Source organism: Centruroides sculpturatus, unplaced genomic scaffold, assembly GCF_000671375.1.
Source record: "Centruroides sculpturatus isolate CEXI.00-Female unplaced genomic scaffold, Cexi_2.0 scaffold1654, whole genome shotgun sequence".
Lineage (NCBI taxonomy): Eukaryota > Metazoa > Arthropoda > Arachnida > Scorpiones > Buthidae > Centruroides > Centruroides sculpturatus.
The window spans coordinates 92,652-111,370 of record NW_019385993.1 but is presented as its reverse complement, the minus strand read 5'-3'; the positions used below and the strand labels follow the sequence as shown (position 1 = coordinate 111,370).

Sequence of the window (18,719 nt, the reverse complement as noted above, 5' to 3'; positions counted from 1 at the left end):
CAATTTTAATAATAAACAAAGAAAATACAGAGATATCGGGCATATTAGCGGACTTAATTATACTATTCCGTTCGAGAGAGAGAGTTTACAACCGAGTCGCGGGTTGATAAATACCTTTCTTTTTCCTAGGTCGCAGATCTGTAGTATGAGGACACTATGGACTCCTCTGAAATGGTCTTTCCACTAGTTCTTGTCCGTTAACTGGAACTCGGAGGCGTGGAAGCACGGAAGTGGGATTGAGATTCTTAAAGAGACACGGTGTTACTTCTGTCACAGTGTTACTTCGGGATTTTGGTGCACGGGTTTTATCCTGGGTTACGGTTTTAATCCTGGAGGATGACTTTTGTAGAGGGACTTCGGATGACGACTGACTTCGGGGTCGTTTTTCTTTTTCCCTTTTTCATTCCTCTTGGGTTTTTTCCATGAGGTCAGGTGATGGCCTTTAACGGTCGCCCGTCCAATATGTCTTTTCCATTCAAAGTTCCTGGTGACACATCCCTGACTAACTTGATCCGACTCAACAATAGAATAACCCCGTGGGAAATAATTTTTATGGCCTTTAGCCTAACTCGATAAAACGTTCGAATTTAACCGATTAAAGTTTCCAATACTTAAAATTTAAAATAACACTTTATTGTGGGTCTGTTCGTCCCTCACACAATCATAACTGGCCGTGTCCTCTACAAGGACTAGTACACGAGAAAGACATGTACAATCACCTGAATAATTATCTGCAGAGCATCAAAGTGCTTACAGAGAGAACGAAAAAGACAGTCAGCGGCAGAACCCTCGTAGCCATGCAAATCTACTGAACTACGATATTCACACCACACGTTAATAAAAAATCACTGTCTGTACTTTTCGTGTAACTCAAGGAATGTCAATTGTAAATACGTTTGTAACCTGATAATTTGTTCGAGCTACCTGCAATCTGGCACGTAGCACCCACATTGTATCTAGTTTACGCATAGTTAATATGCATACTGTATATACGTTTGTCATCTGTAAATACGTTTGTGCTATCTGTCGTTGTCACATATCACTCCCCATGTAATTTCTGTACTATTGTTAATCTGAATAATGTACACACGTTTATTATCTGTTTTTATGTTAGTGCTATTTGTGATTTATAACATAGCACTCCCGATGTATTCCTCTGTAAAATTCTTTTTATTGTTATAATATTTTTTACTGAACATTTCCCTATAAAGCACCGTCGCGAGACGCCCACGGATCCCAACTCTATCTTCATCCCCTTTCCTCTCTCACCTCCACTCCAACTTCCCCCGTTACCATAAAGAGTGATACCTGTCTTACTACTACTACTATATAACTTAGAAAAATATTGTAAAAGGAACGTATTGAAGAATTTCAAATATTTTAATTTAGAGCATACAAAATTCTGACAAATTAATCACTAGTTTAACTAAAGTTATAATAGAACCTCAATCTAAATTTATAGGATTAGATGTAGTATCAATGTATCCGTCGAAAACAAGATGCATGTTTTTTGAAGCATTAAATAAAGAAATAGAAGAACATGAAATAGATTTAACGAAATATGTGTTTTAAAAATAATTATGTTGAAAACGAAGAAAATTAGAATATGCACACAGATTATATGAATATGAGCAGCGTTATTGGACCGAAATTAAAAAAAAATAAAAGGTATTACACAGGTTATTAACACATTATGATGATGACGTGTTAATATTTATAATAGGAATATAATAGAAAATAATAATGTATTAGAAAAGATGCATAAAATAAATAGTACTATCACCTTTTAATTAGAAAAAGAAGAATAAAATGTAATAAAACAAGCGTAATACATGTGGGGGTTAAATGAATCAAATACTTAAAGTGTTAAGAAAATAAACGAAGCGTTGCCGAAGAGACAAGAATGAACAGGAAAAGGAGACGACAGTTGTAGAAGGAGTGAGGAGGACTGAAGACGTTGGAATACTATTGCCCTTTTTGTTACTATTCATACAATTTTTGACGAAATTCATACGAGAACTTTTAGAAAAGCAATAATGAAATCCATACAAGATGGCGGAGTTAATGAGGCTACGGTGAACGAAGAAGAACTACGATTAACTGTTGTAGCTAAGGATAATACGTCGACAGATGTGAAACGTCTTAAGTGTGCCGATCTGAAAATCGAACGAGGAAAATTGAAAACAACGGGTAGCAACGCCTGTTCTAGCCTCCCCTCAAACATATACTTTTTAAAAATATATATCTTATATTTTAAATAAAAATTAAATGGTATGAAATTAAAATAAAAAGTTTATTTAGAAAAAAACATGTAATATAAAATTAACAATCAAATACTACAAAAAGTAAAAATTAAAATATTCCAGTACATAGTTACAAATTGTTTTTAATGCTATTACCAGGGCTGTGGAGTCGCGTAAAAATCTACCGACTCCAACTCTGACTCCGACTCCGACTCCGACTCCGGCTAAAACACCAAAATTCCACGACTCCGACTGGCTATTACAAAAATGTGCCACAGCCACAGCCCTGGCTATTACAAAAATGTGTTATTGCACAATCAAACAAACAAAACTAGTATTTTATAAAAACTAAAAGTAACATCGCTACACTAAAATCATAAGAAATTTTATTTCCTCACTTTTAGTTCTTCAAACTTTTTTTATTAACTCTTTTAAGTTTATTTGATCGGCAGTTTCGGGCTCAATTCAAACGTTCCTGCCTTTTAAGATAGGCAAAATATTTTACTATTGAATACGCTGCTAGGAGTTGGCGGTCGAACGTACTATATTTTACCCGTTGTTTGGGTAAAATATAGTACGTATAGAGCCTCAGAGAAGAAGCCCAGAGGTTCGAGGACAGAATTATATTTTTTCGAAGAGCTGCTTCTATTGCGAAACCTTACTCATTCACGATCAGTATCATTGGAAGGTCCGAAGAATGATAAGCGAAAAGGGTATTTCACATTATCCTAAAGACATTTATAAAGGGTATTTCACATTATCCTAAAGACATTTATAAAGACACCGACAACGCAACACATCTGGAAGAATAGATAACTTCCAATCTGCTCCTAGAAATAAGAATCGATCAATACGAAGTGTCTTGTGTAAATTGTAGTTTGATAACGAAGTTTCTCTGCAAGAATTCACAAAAAAGTATCGTTAACGAACAATTTCTTTAATGTTGAAAGTATTTAAATACTATATCGTTTACTATTATCTTTGTTAAGTTCTTTCGATTTTGCTCTGTTGCACGAAAAAAAAAACATTTAAATAAGATTTTGTCATTTTCATTTTGTTGATTTTAATTAAATCATTGAAACTGATTTCACATAAAATTATTTGTTATTTTTTTTATTCATAAAATAGTGCACATTGTACATAAATTAATTTAGAAACATCCTTCAATGGAATAACTTCAAAGGAAACGTCTGCAAGAATCCAAAATTGATAAAACCAAACTCGTTTGCTACTTGAAGAGAGTAAAACTCCAAAATGCATACAGTATGATTTTAAAAGTACTTTTTATAACCAAAAGTCACATTAAAGAACAGAAATTAAACGCAATTATATCTCTGTGTTTCCAATTATTCTTGTGTTTAAAACATGCGCATTTAATTACTCTCGAACAACAATAAAATTCTATAACATTATTTTTGTGCATTGTTGTTTTCATTTTCGGCTAAGTTATTACGTTAAATTTAAAACACTAAATTTATGGCAATTTACTATTAAAATTAAATTAATTAAAATCAGAAATGGTGAGTAAAATCTTTATTTTGTGCAACACTTTTAATTTTCCATAGTTGTTTTAAAATTTACCAAAAGGACATGTTGTATCTTAATTTCTTATCGTAACTAGAGTACATATTACAGATTTTACCATAATACTGTATTTTAAAGTACGATAAATATTTATATTATTATAAATAATTTCTATTTAAATTTTTATTAATTACTTATTTTTACTCAACGGAATTTTTTAAAAGGAAAAAAACATCAATGCCGGACTTGCGGTAAAACATTCGGGACAAAACAACATTTACGTACACACATGCGGACTCATACGAAAGAGAAGCCGTTTAAATGCGAATCCTGCAAACGTCGTTTTTCAGAGAAAACATACAGTCGACCCCCCTATAATTACGGTCCCTATAATTACGATTCCTATAAAACTACGAAAAAATATACGTATTTTGGAAATGTTGAGTCGGATTAGTGTAGAATCGATTAATTTTATGGAAGAAAACCTTTCAATCAGCCGTAGTCCGTAAACTTCACACGTGTCGGGCTGTGATTGGAAGGACTTGTAAGAAATCGGATTCCTAATAAATTGGAACGTATCTATATCTTATAGGGGGGTCGACTGTATTTAACACAGCACCTAAAATCGCACTCGGATAAAAGACCATTCAAGTGCAATTATAATGGCTGTGAACGGAGTTACAAACACAAATATGGGTTAGAACGACACATATTCGCATGGCATTTAAAAGACGTTTTATCTAAAGTAAATATTACAAATTTTTTAATTTTATTTTTATATTTCGATTCTCAAAGCAGTAAAAGTTATAACATAAACAAACACAATATAATTACAGTATTAAGAGAATTATTAGCAGAATATTCCTTCGCAATTATTATTCTTACAATTGATATTCTCATTATCAAGACGAGATATATCTTTTACCTCTTGTTATTTTCTAATTTAGTGTTTGCATTTTATAAAGTAGAAACACTAGGAACGTGTTTTTTATTATTTAAAGTGTTATTAAGTTAGTTCATGTTTGTTTGATTAAAATTACGAATCATGTTATCATTTAAAAAATAAGTTCAGATTACAGTCGAAAAGACTTTCAAAAACAGTTTTACGACTGTGCGTAATTGCTAATATCAATAATAAGATCTAAGCAAATTACTCTGCAACAACTTATTAGCTGTATTTTCATAAATAATTTTCTATACACATAGTTTAATAAAACATAAACAAAATCTGTTAATTACAACATAATCGCAATGAAATAAGTCGTTAAAATACACGATTCACAACTGTTTTACAAATAATTGACACCAAGNTCGATTAATTTTATGGAAGAAAACCTTTCAATCAGCCGTAGTCCGTAAACTTCACACGTGTCGGGCTGTGATTGGAAGGACTTGTAAGAAATCGGATTCCTAATAAATTGGAACGTATCTATATCTTATAGGGGGGTCGACTGTATTTAACACAGCACCTAAAATCGCACTCGGATAAAAGACCATTCAAGTGCAATTATAATGGCTGTGAACGGAGTTACAAACACAAATATGGGTTAGAACGACACATATTCGCATGGCATTTAAAAGACGTTTTATCTAAAGTAAATATTACAAATTTTTTAATTTTATTTTTATATTTCGATTCTCAAAGCAGTAAAAGTTATAACATAAACAAACACAATATAATTACAGTATTAAGAGAATTATTAGCAGAATATTCCTTCGCAATTATTATTCTTACAATTGATATTCTCATTATCAAGACGAGATACATCTTTTACCTCTTGTTATTTTCTAATTTAGTGTTTACATTTTATAAAGTAGAAACACTAGGAACGTGTTTTTTATTATTTAAAGTGTTATTAAGTTAGTTCATGTTTGTTTGATTAAAATTACAAATTATATTATCATTTAAAAAATAAGTTCAGATTACAGTCGAAAAGACTTTCAAAAACAGTTTTACGACTGTGCGTAATTGCTAATATCAATAATAAGATCTAAGCAAATTACTCTGCAACAACTTATTAGCTGTATTTTCATAAATAATTTTCTATACACATAGTTTAATAAAACATAAACAAAATCTGTTAATTACAACATAATCGCAATGAAATAAGTCGTTAAAATACACGATTCACAACTGTTTTACAAATAATTGACACCAAGTATTATGTTCAGTTAAAGTGATAAATTCGTACAATAAACACATACAATATAATTTTATCTGAATATATATAAAGCATTTCATTAATTTTAGAAACAATAATCAATGAAACTGTATACATTTCTGAAACTAAACGGAACATAATCATTATAACATCAACAACAATAATATTCCTAAATAATAGTAGTTATTATTATTATTTTTTATTTTTAAAGATAAAAATTCTTTAAAAATTACGAGTTGATTTATTTGCTTGCATTTTTCGTAAAAACCATTCTCTTAGTTCACTCTGAGCCTATTCATAAATTGCGAACCTTTATAAAATCAGACCGAAACTATGCATTTGCCATTCATTACAACTATAGAGTTAACATATTTATAACTTAAGATATAACGTGTAAAGAGTTGCATGCTTTAATGTATTGTAAATAATTATTTGTTAAATTATTATGTAATTAGATATCATCAGATGACCCGAAGGTCACAAGACGTAAATGTAATGTGTGCGGAATAGTTCTTTCCTCTTCCGATGTGTTAACGGGACACATGAGAACACACACCGGAGAGCGGCCGTATTCGTGTAATATTTGCAACGAAACGTTTACATTCAAAACTCAATTAAATAGACACCAGAAAAAGTTTCATCCGGAAGGCAAAATACTCACTAAGTGTAAAGTAAGTTTACAAAAATTTTTTAGAAATGAATTTTTAACAAATATTCAATTAATACTATAAAAAGAAATAGTAAAGTTGTTAATTATTAAAATAATTCCACATCCAAATCAAGAAGTTTAATAAAGTTTTTAAAAATTAATAAATCTTGTGAAGTTAGTGCTCAAATGTACTGTACATATTTTGAAGTTGGTATACGAAACTATGTGTAAACGAAAATGTCACGTGAATCTATAACTATATAATTACAGTATTATCAATCTCTACTTATTATTTTAAATCAATTGCTTGTAACAAAGACTTAATTGAATTCATTTTCACGATAGAAAAATATAATCAGCGAGAAATTGCCGAAATTAAACAGGTTGCATCTTGACTGCCGTGTGATTGTAAGAGTTTGGATGCAATCTGTTATACTCTTTCGAAATTTCACGATTATTGCGTGTCTCCGTCGTCAAAATTACTTCAATAAATTTTTTCTTATTCATTCGCATTCCTTTATCTGTAATAGATTAAACAATATTAATAATTAAAATGATATTTTTAGAATAAAATCCGGGTGTAACTTTCCCGGGTGTAACAACCTTGAAAGTTACGCAACTCGTTGTAAATTTTTTTTTAAAGTTGTGTTTTCATATTTTAAAATTTCATCGATTCTGTTCCTGACGTTTTTCCTTCCATTAAAATTATCTATCAAAAGTTTATTCTATTTTCCCGTTTCCTCGTATTTACAACTGGCCGTGTCGAGTTTCATTTTTTAAATCAAGTGAATTTGTTAAATCATGTAAAGAAATAAAATTTTCAGTTCATTATTATACATATTAAAATGGGAAAATGAACTATACACTTCACTGAATTGATAGAATTAAGTATTTTCATCAGAAATCAGTTTAAAATGTGACTGGATGGGAATTGATCCCATGGCAACTTGACAAAAGTTGAATAATAAAAAATAAACCAATGTTATAATAATAAACCAAAAATAAACCAAATAACATGTTTTAAAAAGAATTTCTGAACACTTTGTACATAATTTTATTAACTAAATGCATAAAATTATGAAAAATTTTGGGGCTTCTTGCTTTTAAGATTTCCATATCTTGTTTCGACCTACATTTATTTAACTCCGTTCTAGAAATTATAGAAAAACTGAAAACAGATGGACTGACAAACGACAGTGGAAATTTATAAATCTATAATTTATTCAAACTGCAACCAATATGTTTTCGTCACCCAGTTACAAAGTGTTTTCACGCCAATTGTTTAAATGGCACCGAATATATAATGACTAACTACGATTATAGTAACAGACACTCAGCATATGTAGTAAATAATTTTTTATTTACACACATTCAGGAATGTTCAATCATTACAAATTATTGTATTGTGAGATTCAGCCGTGTTTATTAACCTACCGCCTGACCTAACTCGTGAACAATAATAAGTTTCTTTAGAAAGTATCAAATTTCACACCTGGGAGTTAATTACTCAGCCAGTTCTCAGTCGCGAAAAGACGCTTTCACATAACCTTCTGACCTATTATTGCTAACTGTCAAATGAAAATAGCGACAATCGGAGGTTTTCGACACAGTCGCTGCCGTTCCTCTAAAAGAAGCATCCACCAGACCCGTACAATACCTCCTATTTGGATTATTCCGTAACAACGAACTTAAGTGCCTATTTGGATTATACCGCAACAACGAACTTAAGTGCCTATTTGGATATTTCCGTAACCCAGAACTTGGAAGTGACATCGTCAACAGCGGTTTGAAGACCTCGATCCATAAGATAACCTGTCAGGTATTTATCGCCACGCGAATCATATGTAAACTCTCTCTCTCCGCGACCACACTTTATTCCATTTAAATTTTTAATAAACCCTTTGTTGATTGTTAAGGGTAGTTCGAGTCTCTTCCCTATGTTAACTCTGACCTGTCGAATCCGACTGTTCGCGTACGGGACCGCTCGCGCGACGGACGACGAAATCGCCGTCTCGGCTTCCGTGTTCCTCTAAACACGGTGGTGTCAATCCTGACTGGGCACTAAGGAGGTGCCGACCCGGGAGGTCACAGTATTATAACATCCAAATTGCTTTTTTAAAACGAATTCGAATGTTTGGATAGTATATATTAAATTTTATGGAATAAAAGGATATAATATTATGGAATAAAAGGATATATTTACAGGATATAAAAGACAATATTAAAGACGTTATAAATGAGAGGAAAAAACAGAATTTGATCCCTGTTGTAGTGCAGCAATTCATTCCGGAAAAGCACAAATACAACGTAAAGAAATCGTTTCTAAAATGACAAGTGACAGATCGCACGAAACTGAAGACATTCATGAAGACACTACATTCGACCCAGATGTGGAACCATCGATATCTTTCGATTTGTTCCCAGAAGTAAGAATCGATCGATATGAATTGGAATGTGTCTTGTGTCAAGTTCAGTTTGATGACGAAGTTTCAATGCAAGAACACATGAAAAAGTATCATTAAAGAAATTGACAACGTTAAAAACGTTGAAATCTTTCGATTTTGTAAGATTTCAAATGAGTTTGACATTTAAATTTTAGTGACCAAATTACATACGACATTTAACATTCAAATTGTAGTAATTTAAATCAAATATATATTAGTAATGAATTCTCAATTATTTTCATAAATTTCATACTTTTTGTTTTTGAAAATTATCAAGTAAAAATAATTTAATTCAGAATTGTATGGAGTTTGCGTATTGTTTTTCTATAAACAAAAATTAATTGCATAAAGAAATTATTTCGTCAACGTTATAGAGATATAAAGATCATGTATGCACAGAATTAGTACTCTGTGGTTTCCTTCAATCTGTCAATAAGCAATATGGAGACATTTAACAAGAAAGTGTGAGAAGCAATTGGTAAAGGCTATTGTCAATATACTACTTAATCGGTGATAAGTCGGCTAAACTCTCTCACTTTGTCAATGGATGGTTTTATAGAATAGTCACTGGGATCTTTAGATCTTTGTGACGTCAGGACCTGACATCAGCTAGGGTAATATATTTGCGCTCTAACCCGCGATATTACGACTTTATATAAAACCGAGAAGAAGGGCTTATCCTTAGGAGTGAAGAGATTGTAAATTCGATAGCCGTCCTTTTTAAAAAATTGAATCAAAGTCAAGATGACAATTACTTAACTAATTTAATGAGTAAATAAAATTAAATAGGATTACAAATGAATTAAGCAATATAGGATACATATTAATTCGTATGTCTCTATGTCTATATTTTCTATTTGTTATACATTTTGTCTACGAAGACAGCCTATTAATATGCCTTTCAGCTGTTTAAAATGAATAGCTTTATCACTTAGTGTGCACATTTATAAACTTTAATTATTGTTTATATTTATTGTTTATTCTGTGAATGAAATGAAATAAATCGATTTTCATGATTTATTTCATTGTGATGTCGGNTCGATCGATATGAATTGGAATGTGTCTTGTGTCAAGTTCAGTTCGACGACGAAGTTTCAATGCAAGAACACATGAAAAAGTATCATTAAGGAACATTTTTAACTTTAAAAACGTTAAAATACTTTTTAGTTTACGATTGTTTTGTAATTCTTTCGATTGTAATCTGTGTAAGTGAAGATTTCAAATGAGTTTGACGTTTAAATTTTAGTGACGAAATTACACACAATATTTAACATTCAGATTGTAGTGATTTGAATTAAATATAAATTATTAATAAATTCTCAATTATTTCCATAAACTTCAGACCTTTTCTTTTTGAAAATTACTAAGTAAAAATAATTTAATCCGGAATTATATGAAGTTTGTATATTGTTTTTCTATAAACAAAAATTAATTGCATAAACACATAATTATGTCAACGTTATAGACTTATAGAAATCACATATGTACAGAATTAGTACTCTGCGATTACCTTCAATCTGTCAATGAGCAGTATGGAGACATTCAACAAGAAAGTGTGAAAAGCCGTTGGTAAAAACTATTGCCTATATACCACTTAATCGGTGATAAGTCGGCTAAACTCGCTCAGTTTCTCAATGGGTGGTTTTATAGAATAGTCACTGGGATCTTTAGATCTTTGTGACGTTAGGACCTGACACCAGCTAGGGTAATATATTTGCGCCCTAACACGCGATATTAAGATTTTATATAAAACCGAGAAGAAGGGCTTATCCTTATAAGTGTAGGGATTGTGAGTGAGTTCGATAACCGTCCGTTTTAAAAAATTGAATCAAAGTCAAGATGACAATTACTTAACTAATGTAATGAGTAAATAAAATAAAAAAGGATTACAAATAAATTAAACAATATAAAATACATATTAATTCGTATGTTTCTATGTCCTTATTTTCTATTTATTATATACTGTATTTTGTCTACATAGACTTAGCCTATTAATATGCCTTTCAGCTGTTTAAAATGAATAGCTTTATCACTTAGTGTGCACATTTATAAACTTTAATTATTGTTTATATTTATTGTTTATTCTGTGAATGAAATGAAATAAATCGATTTTCATGATTTATTTCATTGTCACGTCGGAATTCTACTAAACTATGCATATAGAAAATTATTTTATAAAAATACAGCTTACAGGTGTTGCTGAGTAATTTCATTAATTTATTAACGTATTTGTAAAATCTAAGTGACTCGTACAGTACAACATAAAATTCATATAAAACGGAATAATCAACAGTATTATAGGGGGGTCGACTGTATAAATCTTTATTGTTAAACCGATCTGGACCATAATTTGTATGAGTATGGTCGTCTCCGATTCGAACGAAACTTGGTGACACGTAGTCCTAAACACAAGCAGATCCTTGTCCAAACAATAGCACTCACTTCTCCAGTCTTTCGAAAGACTTGCCTTTGAAAATTGAGTATTTAGGCTATAAGTCTTGAAGGCTCACTTATTGTTATCACAATAGAGAAGTGTTTAAGACACCAGGCATAAGAGTTCCTCGATCTAAGATCTTGCCTTCGCCCTTTTAGTTTTATATATAACAAAATTATTTTATTATTTTACCGTATCCCTAGCATTATTATTATTACCATTGTTATTCCTCACATTAGAAACTTATAAAGGAGATTTAATAGTGCGAAGGAATTTGTCTGCCGACACCCCCAAGTAGCTTAATGTTTGCCTAAAGGCATCGTAACTGTGGAATCAAATTAAAAAGTTGTCTCTGTCAACAACTACGAAGGTCCATCTATTGAAAGACAGATCTGCAGATAAAATGCTGAACAACTTTTGCGTCTCGCACATGGTAAATTTAATAAAGATCCGGATACTAATTCGATAACACTAAATAAACCACAAATGGACATACGTGAGCGATATTGGAATCTATAAACGAATACTTTACCGAATGTACCCCGCGGAGTTTTCAAACTCCTCGAAATCAAATGAACTACCACCTCGTAACCTAGATGTATAGGTTAGAGCACCAGTATTGCTTTTGCGAAATATGAAACACCAAAGTTATGCAATGAGACAAGAATGACTTTCTATCTTTGACCCGTACACTCGATCAAAANTTAATAAATCTTGTGAAGTTAGTGCTCAAATGTACTGTACATATTTTGAAGTTGGTATACGAAACTATGTGTAAACGAAAATGTCACGTGAATCTATAACTATATAATTACAGTATTATCAATCTCTACTTATTATTTTAAATCAATTGCTTGTAACAAAGACTTAATTTAATTCATTTTCACGGTAGAAAAATATAATCAGCGAGAAATTGCCGAAATTAAACAGGTTGCATCTTGACTGCTGTGTGATTGTAAGAGTTTGGATGCAATCTGTTATACTCTTTCGAAATTTCACGATTATTGCGTGTCTCCGTCGTCAAAATTACTTCAATAAATTTTTTCTTATTCATTCGCATTCCTTTATCTGTAATAGATTAAACAATATTAATAATTAAAATGATATTTTTAGAATAAAATCCGGGTGTAACTTTCCCGGGTGTAACAACCTTGAAAGTTACGCAACTCGTTGTAAATTTTTTTTTAAAGTTGTGTTTTCATATTTTAAAATTTCATCGATTCTGTTCCTGACGTTTTTCCTTCCATTAAAATTATCTATCAAAAGTTTATTCTATTTTTCCGTTTCCTCGTATTTACAACTACCGCGGTAGTTGTAAATACGAGGAAACGGTATTTCGACACGGTATACCGTGTTGAATTTCATTCTTTAAATCAAGTAAATTTGTTAAATCATGTAAAGAAATAAAATTTTCAGTTCATTATTATACATATTAAAATGGGAAAATGAACTAGACACTTCACTGAATTGATAGAATTAAGTATTTTCATCAGAAATCAGTTTAAAATGTGACTGGATGGGAATTGATTCCATGGCAACTTGACAAAAGTTGAATAATAAAAAATAAACCAAAGTAATAAAATAACATGTTCTAAAAAGCATTTCTAAACACTTTGTACATAATTTTATTAACTAAATGCATAAAATTATGAAAAATTTCGGGGCTTCTTGCTTTTAAGATTTCCATATCTTGTTTCGGCCTACATTTATTTAACTCCGTTCTAGAAATTATAGAAAAACTAAAAACAGATGGACTGACAAACGACAGTGGAAATTTATAAATCTATAATTTATTCAAACTGCAGCCAATATGTTTTCGTCACCCAGTTACAAAGTGTTTTCACGCCAATTGTTCAAATGGCACCGAATATATAATGACTAACTACGATTATAGTAACAGACACACAGCAGATATAGTAAATAATTTTTATTTATAACCATTCAAGAATGTTCAATCATTACAAATTATTGTATTATAACATCCAAATCGCTTTTTTAAAACGAATTCGAATGTTTGGATAGTATATATTAAATTTTATGAAATGTATATTTACAGGATATAAAAGACAATATTAAAGACGTTATAAATGAGAGGAAAAGAAAAGAATTTGATCCCTGTTTTAGTGCAGCAATCAATTCCGACGAAGAACGAAAACAACGTGAAGAAATCATTTCTGGAATGACGAGTGGCATATCACATGAGCCTGAAGACATCCATAAAGACACTACCTTCGAAACACACGTGGTACCATCGACATTTTTCGATCTGTTTCCAGAAGTAAGAATCGATCGATATGAATTGAAATGTGTCTTGTGTCAAGTTCAGTTTGACGACGAAGTTTCAATGCAAGAACACATGAAAAAGTATCATTAAAGAAATTTGCAACGTTAAAAACGTTGAAATCTTTCGATTTTGTAAGATTTCAAATGAGTTTGAAATTTAAATTTTAGTGACGAAATTACATACGATATTTAACATTCAAATTGTAGTGATTTAAATCGAATATAAATTACTAATAAATTCTCAATTATTTTCATAAATTTCATACCTTTTGTTTTTGAAAATTACTAAGTAAAAATAATTTAATTCCACATTATATGAAGTTTGCGTATTGTTTTTCTATAAACAAAAATTAATTGCATAAACACATTATTTCATCAACGTTATAGAGATATTAAGATCATGTATGCACAGAATTAGTACTCAGCGATTAGCTTTAATCTGTCAATGAGCAATATGGAGACATTTAACAAGAAAGTGTGAAAAGCCATTGGTAAAGGCTATTGCCAATATACTATTTAATCGGTGATAAGTCGGCTAAACTCGCTCAATTTGTCAATGGATGGTTTTATAAAATAGTCATTAAAATCTTTACATCTTTGTGACATCAGGACCTGACAGCAGCTAGGGTAATATATTTGCGCGCTAACTCGCGATATTAAGACTTTATATAAAACCGAGAAGAAGGGCTTATCCTTATAAGTGTAGGGATTGTGAGTGAGTTCGATAGCCGTCCTTTTTAAGAAATTGGATTAAAGTCAAGATGACAATTACTTAACTAATTTAATGGTTAATAAAATAAAAAAGATTACAAATGAATTAAATTAAACAATATAGGATACATATTAATTCGTATGTCTCTATGTCCTTATTTTCTATTTGTTATATATTTTGTCTACATAGACTTAGCCTATTAATATGCCTTTCAGCTGTTTAAAATGAATAGCTTTATCACTTAGTGTGCGCATTTATAAACTTTAATTATTGTTTATATTTATTGTTTATTCTGTGAATAAAATGAAATAAATCGATTTTCACGATTTATTTCATTCTCACGTCGGAATTCTATTAAATTATGTATATAGAAAATTATTTTATAAAAATACAGCTTACAGGTTGCTCAGTAATATTACCAGTGGTGTGCCGTGACATTTAATGATAGGGAAGCTGTGTTTCTGCAAGAAGCCGACATCCAGGTGCTATCAGCAATCGCGCGTCAGTGATGGTCTAGGATCCACTCGTATCGTTTATTTGATAAGCCAGTAAAAACCGTAGACTTCTCTAAATGCATTTTTTAATATCACAATTACATTCTGAATCGCTAGCCACGATATAAGGGCTACAATTAAAAATAAAATAATAAAAACTTACTCGGTGAAATAAAATGTCTGTTGGATGTACCGGTACATACTTGGTACAAAATATTCTTCAATTGTACGAATGTACTGTACTTTTAAAGAAAATTATAATTAAATATAGCTTTGCAAAGAAACGTACATAAAAATATAAAATATTCTTTACTTTTTAAATTTTAAAACAATGCACTTAATCAATCAAGTAGCTCCCTACGAGTGGCTAATGGATGGAATCGAAGACGGTTGCAGAGCGTGCATACACACGGACTCAATTCAATTCAATTATTTTATTAATGCATAAAAATGCATGTCCAGCACCGCTAGGCATAGCTGGACATGGGTTACAGAAAATAGATTGCAAATAAACAATAAAGTTCATAACTATATGAACTTTGAAGTGGATACAGTAAGCAATGGGCAATTAGTGAATACAATGCAATAGTACTTATGATACTGGGAATTTACAAAGGAACAAAACGTGTCAGTATAGCCGTAGAATAGGCAANATTTCGTTCGTTATTTTGTTTTTTTGTATTTAAAAATTTTTGTTCTATTTTCTTTGTATTCGAAAAAGCTTAGCCTGATGATGGCCAATAGAGTTGGCTGAAAACGTTAGCTTTTCATTAAAAGTTTTCTCAGCAAATTAAGGTGTTGTGTTTTTTTGAGTTTACATATTTAATATTGTTCAATAACACTATAATCGACATAATTACTAATATTTATCCTTTACTATTTCATACAAATTAAAAAATACTTTTCTATCTCTTATACCGGGGATAAAATAGAAGTTATTGCGTAGTTGCTTATCCTCCAAAGAGTCTGGGAAAATGCCTTCTGAAAACTCTTTTAAGTGTAACTGGCACATCTTTAGGCATTAGAATCGTAAAAAAACTGGAAAAATCCACACAAAAATTACATACCTTCTTATATATTAATAACATTTTCCTTTTTAGAATTTATTAATTTCCCATCTGTTATGTATTTAAGAGAGAGTAGTAAGAAGAACGGTGAGATGACACCCCAAGATTTTACATTCTTCGACTCAGAACATCTTGAAACGTCGAGAAATGCAAAAAATTTTGGTTCTTTACTGTATGTACGTACAGTACTTAAGTGTGAGTTTGTGTCTCTGGGGGACAATGTTGTTCACCCTCTATAAAGCTTAACTCCTGTACGTTTCGCGAAAATTTCTGAAATCTTGCTAGGTGCTTTATAGGAAAATTGACGCTGCTAAATTTTGGTGATTACAGATCGAAGGGATGGAGCGATAAAGGAGGTCTTCTGTATCTCCAGTAGGGTCACACTTCATGATGATTTTATTTTAGGGTAGTCATTAAGTATAAATTTTTTATCTGAATTCATTAATTCTAATTTCTTAACCTAACCTTTCTTATCCTTTATACAGTCAAACGTCGAGTATCGAACGGCTCTGTTTACGAACAAAATTTTAAACGCCATATTTCCTCCGGTTGTCGAATAATCTACTCCGCAAAAGATGTCCACAGACAATCAACTTTCTATATTTCCTGTGTTAATGTATTGATACTTGTCTGTATCGATTTATTTGATTATATTTCACGCAGTCAGATGCGAGTCTCTATAGCACTTTGTAAAGTGTTTGTATCTGTTGGCCGTGAAGGAACATTTTGTTTTTAATAAATACAGTATATAAATTACATATAGATATGGATAATATAATATTATGTTGCACGTGAAGTTTGTTTTATGCATAAAATACAGCGAAAAACATAAAAAAGAAAACAAGTTTCACTCCGTTCAATAATTACAATAGAAAATATACTTTACCAATTCTTTACCTTCGTCCTCTATTTCCTTCTGAAATACGTAACGTAACTGTCAATTTTATTTAAAAAAGAACAATTGGCGCTACCTGATTAAATTATTAAAATTTTTAATTTTTAAAAGTAAAGTACAGAAAGAGCAAAAATTAATCTTTCATTGGGATATTGTTGAAAAAATGAATAACAGTGAAGTATTATGAATATTTGATTTATTAATGAAAGTATTATTTATATTGGAGCCAAATAACCATCAACGATCGAAATGAGCGGTAAAACGAGGTCAATTTGTGTTTGAATCGGTTTTCTATTCTTATAAATCATTTATTATGAATTATTCCATTCAATCTTTCTATTGAGCAGAATTGTGGGATTCACTAATAACAATTAACTATCTATACATGTCAATTTTTCTTGGTTTGTCCATTATATAGTCGACCCCCTATAACACTGTTGATTATTCCGTTTTATATGAATTCCATGTTGTACGAGTCACTTAGATTTTACAAGTACATGAGCCGTTCACAGCCCGGCACACGTATTTGTAAAATCTAAGTGACTCGTACAGTACAACATAAAATTCATATAAAACGGAATAATCAACAGTATTATAGGGGGGTCGACTGTATAAATCTTTATTGTTAAACCGATCTGGACCATAATTTGTATGAGTATGGTCGTCTCCGATTCGAACGAAACTTGGTGACACGTAGTCCTAAACACAAGCAGATCCTTGTCCAAACAATAGCACTCACTTCTCCAGTCTTTCGAAAGACTTGCCTTTGAAAATTGAGTATTTAGGCTATAAGTCTTGAAGGCTCACTTATTGTTATCACAATAGAGAAGTGTTTAAGACACCAGGCATAAGAGTTCCTCGATCTAAGATCTTGCCTTCGCCCTTTTAGTTTTATGTATAACAAAATTATTTTATTATTTTACCGTATCCCTAGCATTATTATTATTACCATTGTTATTCCTCACATTAGAAACTTATAAAGGAGATTTAATAGTGCGAAGGAATTTGTCTGCCGACACCCCCAAGTAGCTTAATATTTGCCTAAAGGCATCGTAACTGTGGAATCAAATTAAAAAGTTGTCTCTGTCAACAACTACGAGGGTCCATCTATTGGAAGACAGATCTGCAGATAAAATGCTGAACAACTTTTGCGTCTCGCACATGGTAAATTTAATAAAGATCCGGATACTAATGTGAGACCCGAAAGGCCCCTGGGTTTAAATTAATATTTTATTAATAATGTTAAAATAATGTCACCAAATACTACTTCATTTTCGGTGAGAAAAATACTGTTTTAACGTGGGAATAGGCAGATAACAGATGTTACTTCCTTTCACTGAAGTTAGTACATCCTCTGACTTTCCCTTATCTGGTTAAAATCCTGCTCAGATGGGAAATGGTTACCCCTCATTCATTCCCCTTTCATCCGTTCTCATGAAAGAGTTACTGGCCGATGATTGGTCGAAATTCAGAAGATATACAGGGAATTTGTCAGAATTCGGGGAGTTCAGCGACAGTTCTGGAAGCGTCCAAACTCCATACGTTTTTCTCTTGATGACCAACGTCCTTAGACGAGTCACATACAGAATAATTCCAGAGTTAGCACTTAGAAACCATACTTGGATTTTGTGCACATATTGATCTCCCATACGAAGAAGTAAATGAACTTTATCTCCAAAGTGTCCCTTGCATACAGAGAAGAAGACGAACGACAACTAAACAGGTCGTATGTTTTATAACGATTTTGTGAGCTCTCTCTCGATCGCGAATAGGGTATAATATAAGCTTAGCTATCTCCCGATTTGTATATTA

The 18,719-nt window shown here is 31.4% G+C and overlaps 1 protein-coding gene across 1 annotated transcript; it reads left to right on the top strand.

Annotated features, from left to right (window-relative positions):
* Positions 1 to 4,497: 4,497 nt before the first annotated feature.
* LOC111612985 (protein suppressor of hairy wing-like) lies at positions 4,498 to 14,040 on the top strand. Its single transcript, XM_023354282.1, has 3 exons — positions 4,498 to 4,512; positions 6,385 to 6,600; positions 13,513 to 14,040. Exons 2-3 carry the CDS (start codon positions 6,472 to 6,474, stop codon positions 13,828 to 13,830), a joined length of 447 nt encoding a protein of 148 aa, XP_023210050.1. The 5' UTR covers positions 4,498 to 4,512; positions 6,385 to 6,471; the 3' UTR covers positions 13,831 to 14,040.
* The last annotated feature ends 4,679 nt before the right edge of the window (positions 14,041 to 18,719 follow it).

What these genes read in the sequence shown, in the direction of transcription:
- LOC111612985 (XM_023354282.1), top strand. Translation starts at nt 6,472, where the DNA reads ATGAGAACACACACCGGAGAGCGGCCGTATTCGTGTAATATTTGCAAC. An exon ending in AAATACTCACTAAGTGTAAA is followed by an intron (nt 6,601 to 13,512) that starts GTAAGTTTACAA and finishes GTATATTTACAG; the next exon opens with GATATAAAAGACAATATTAA.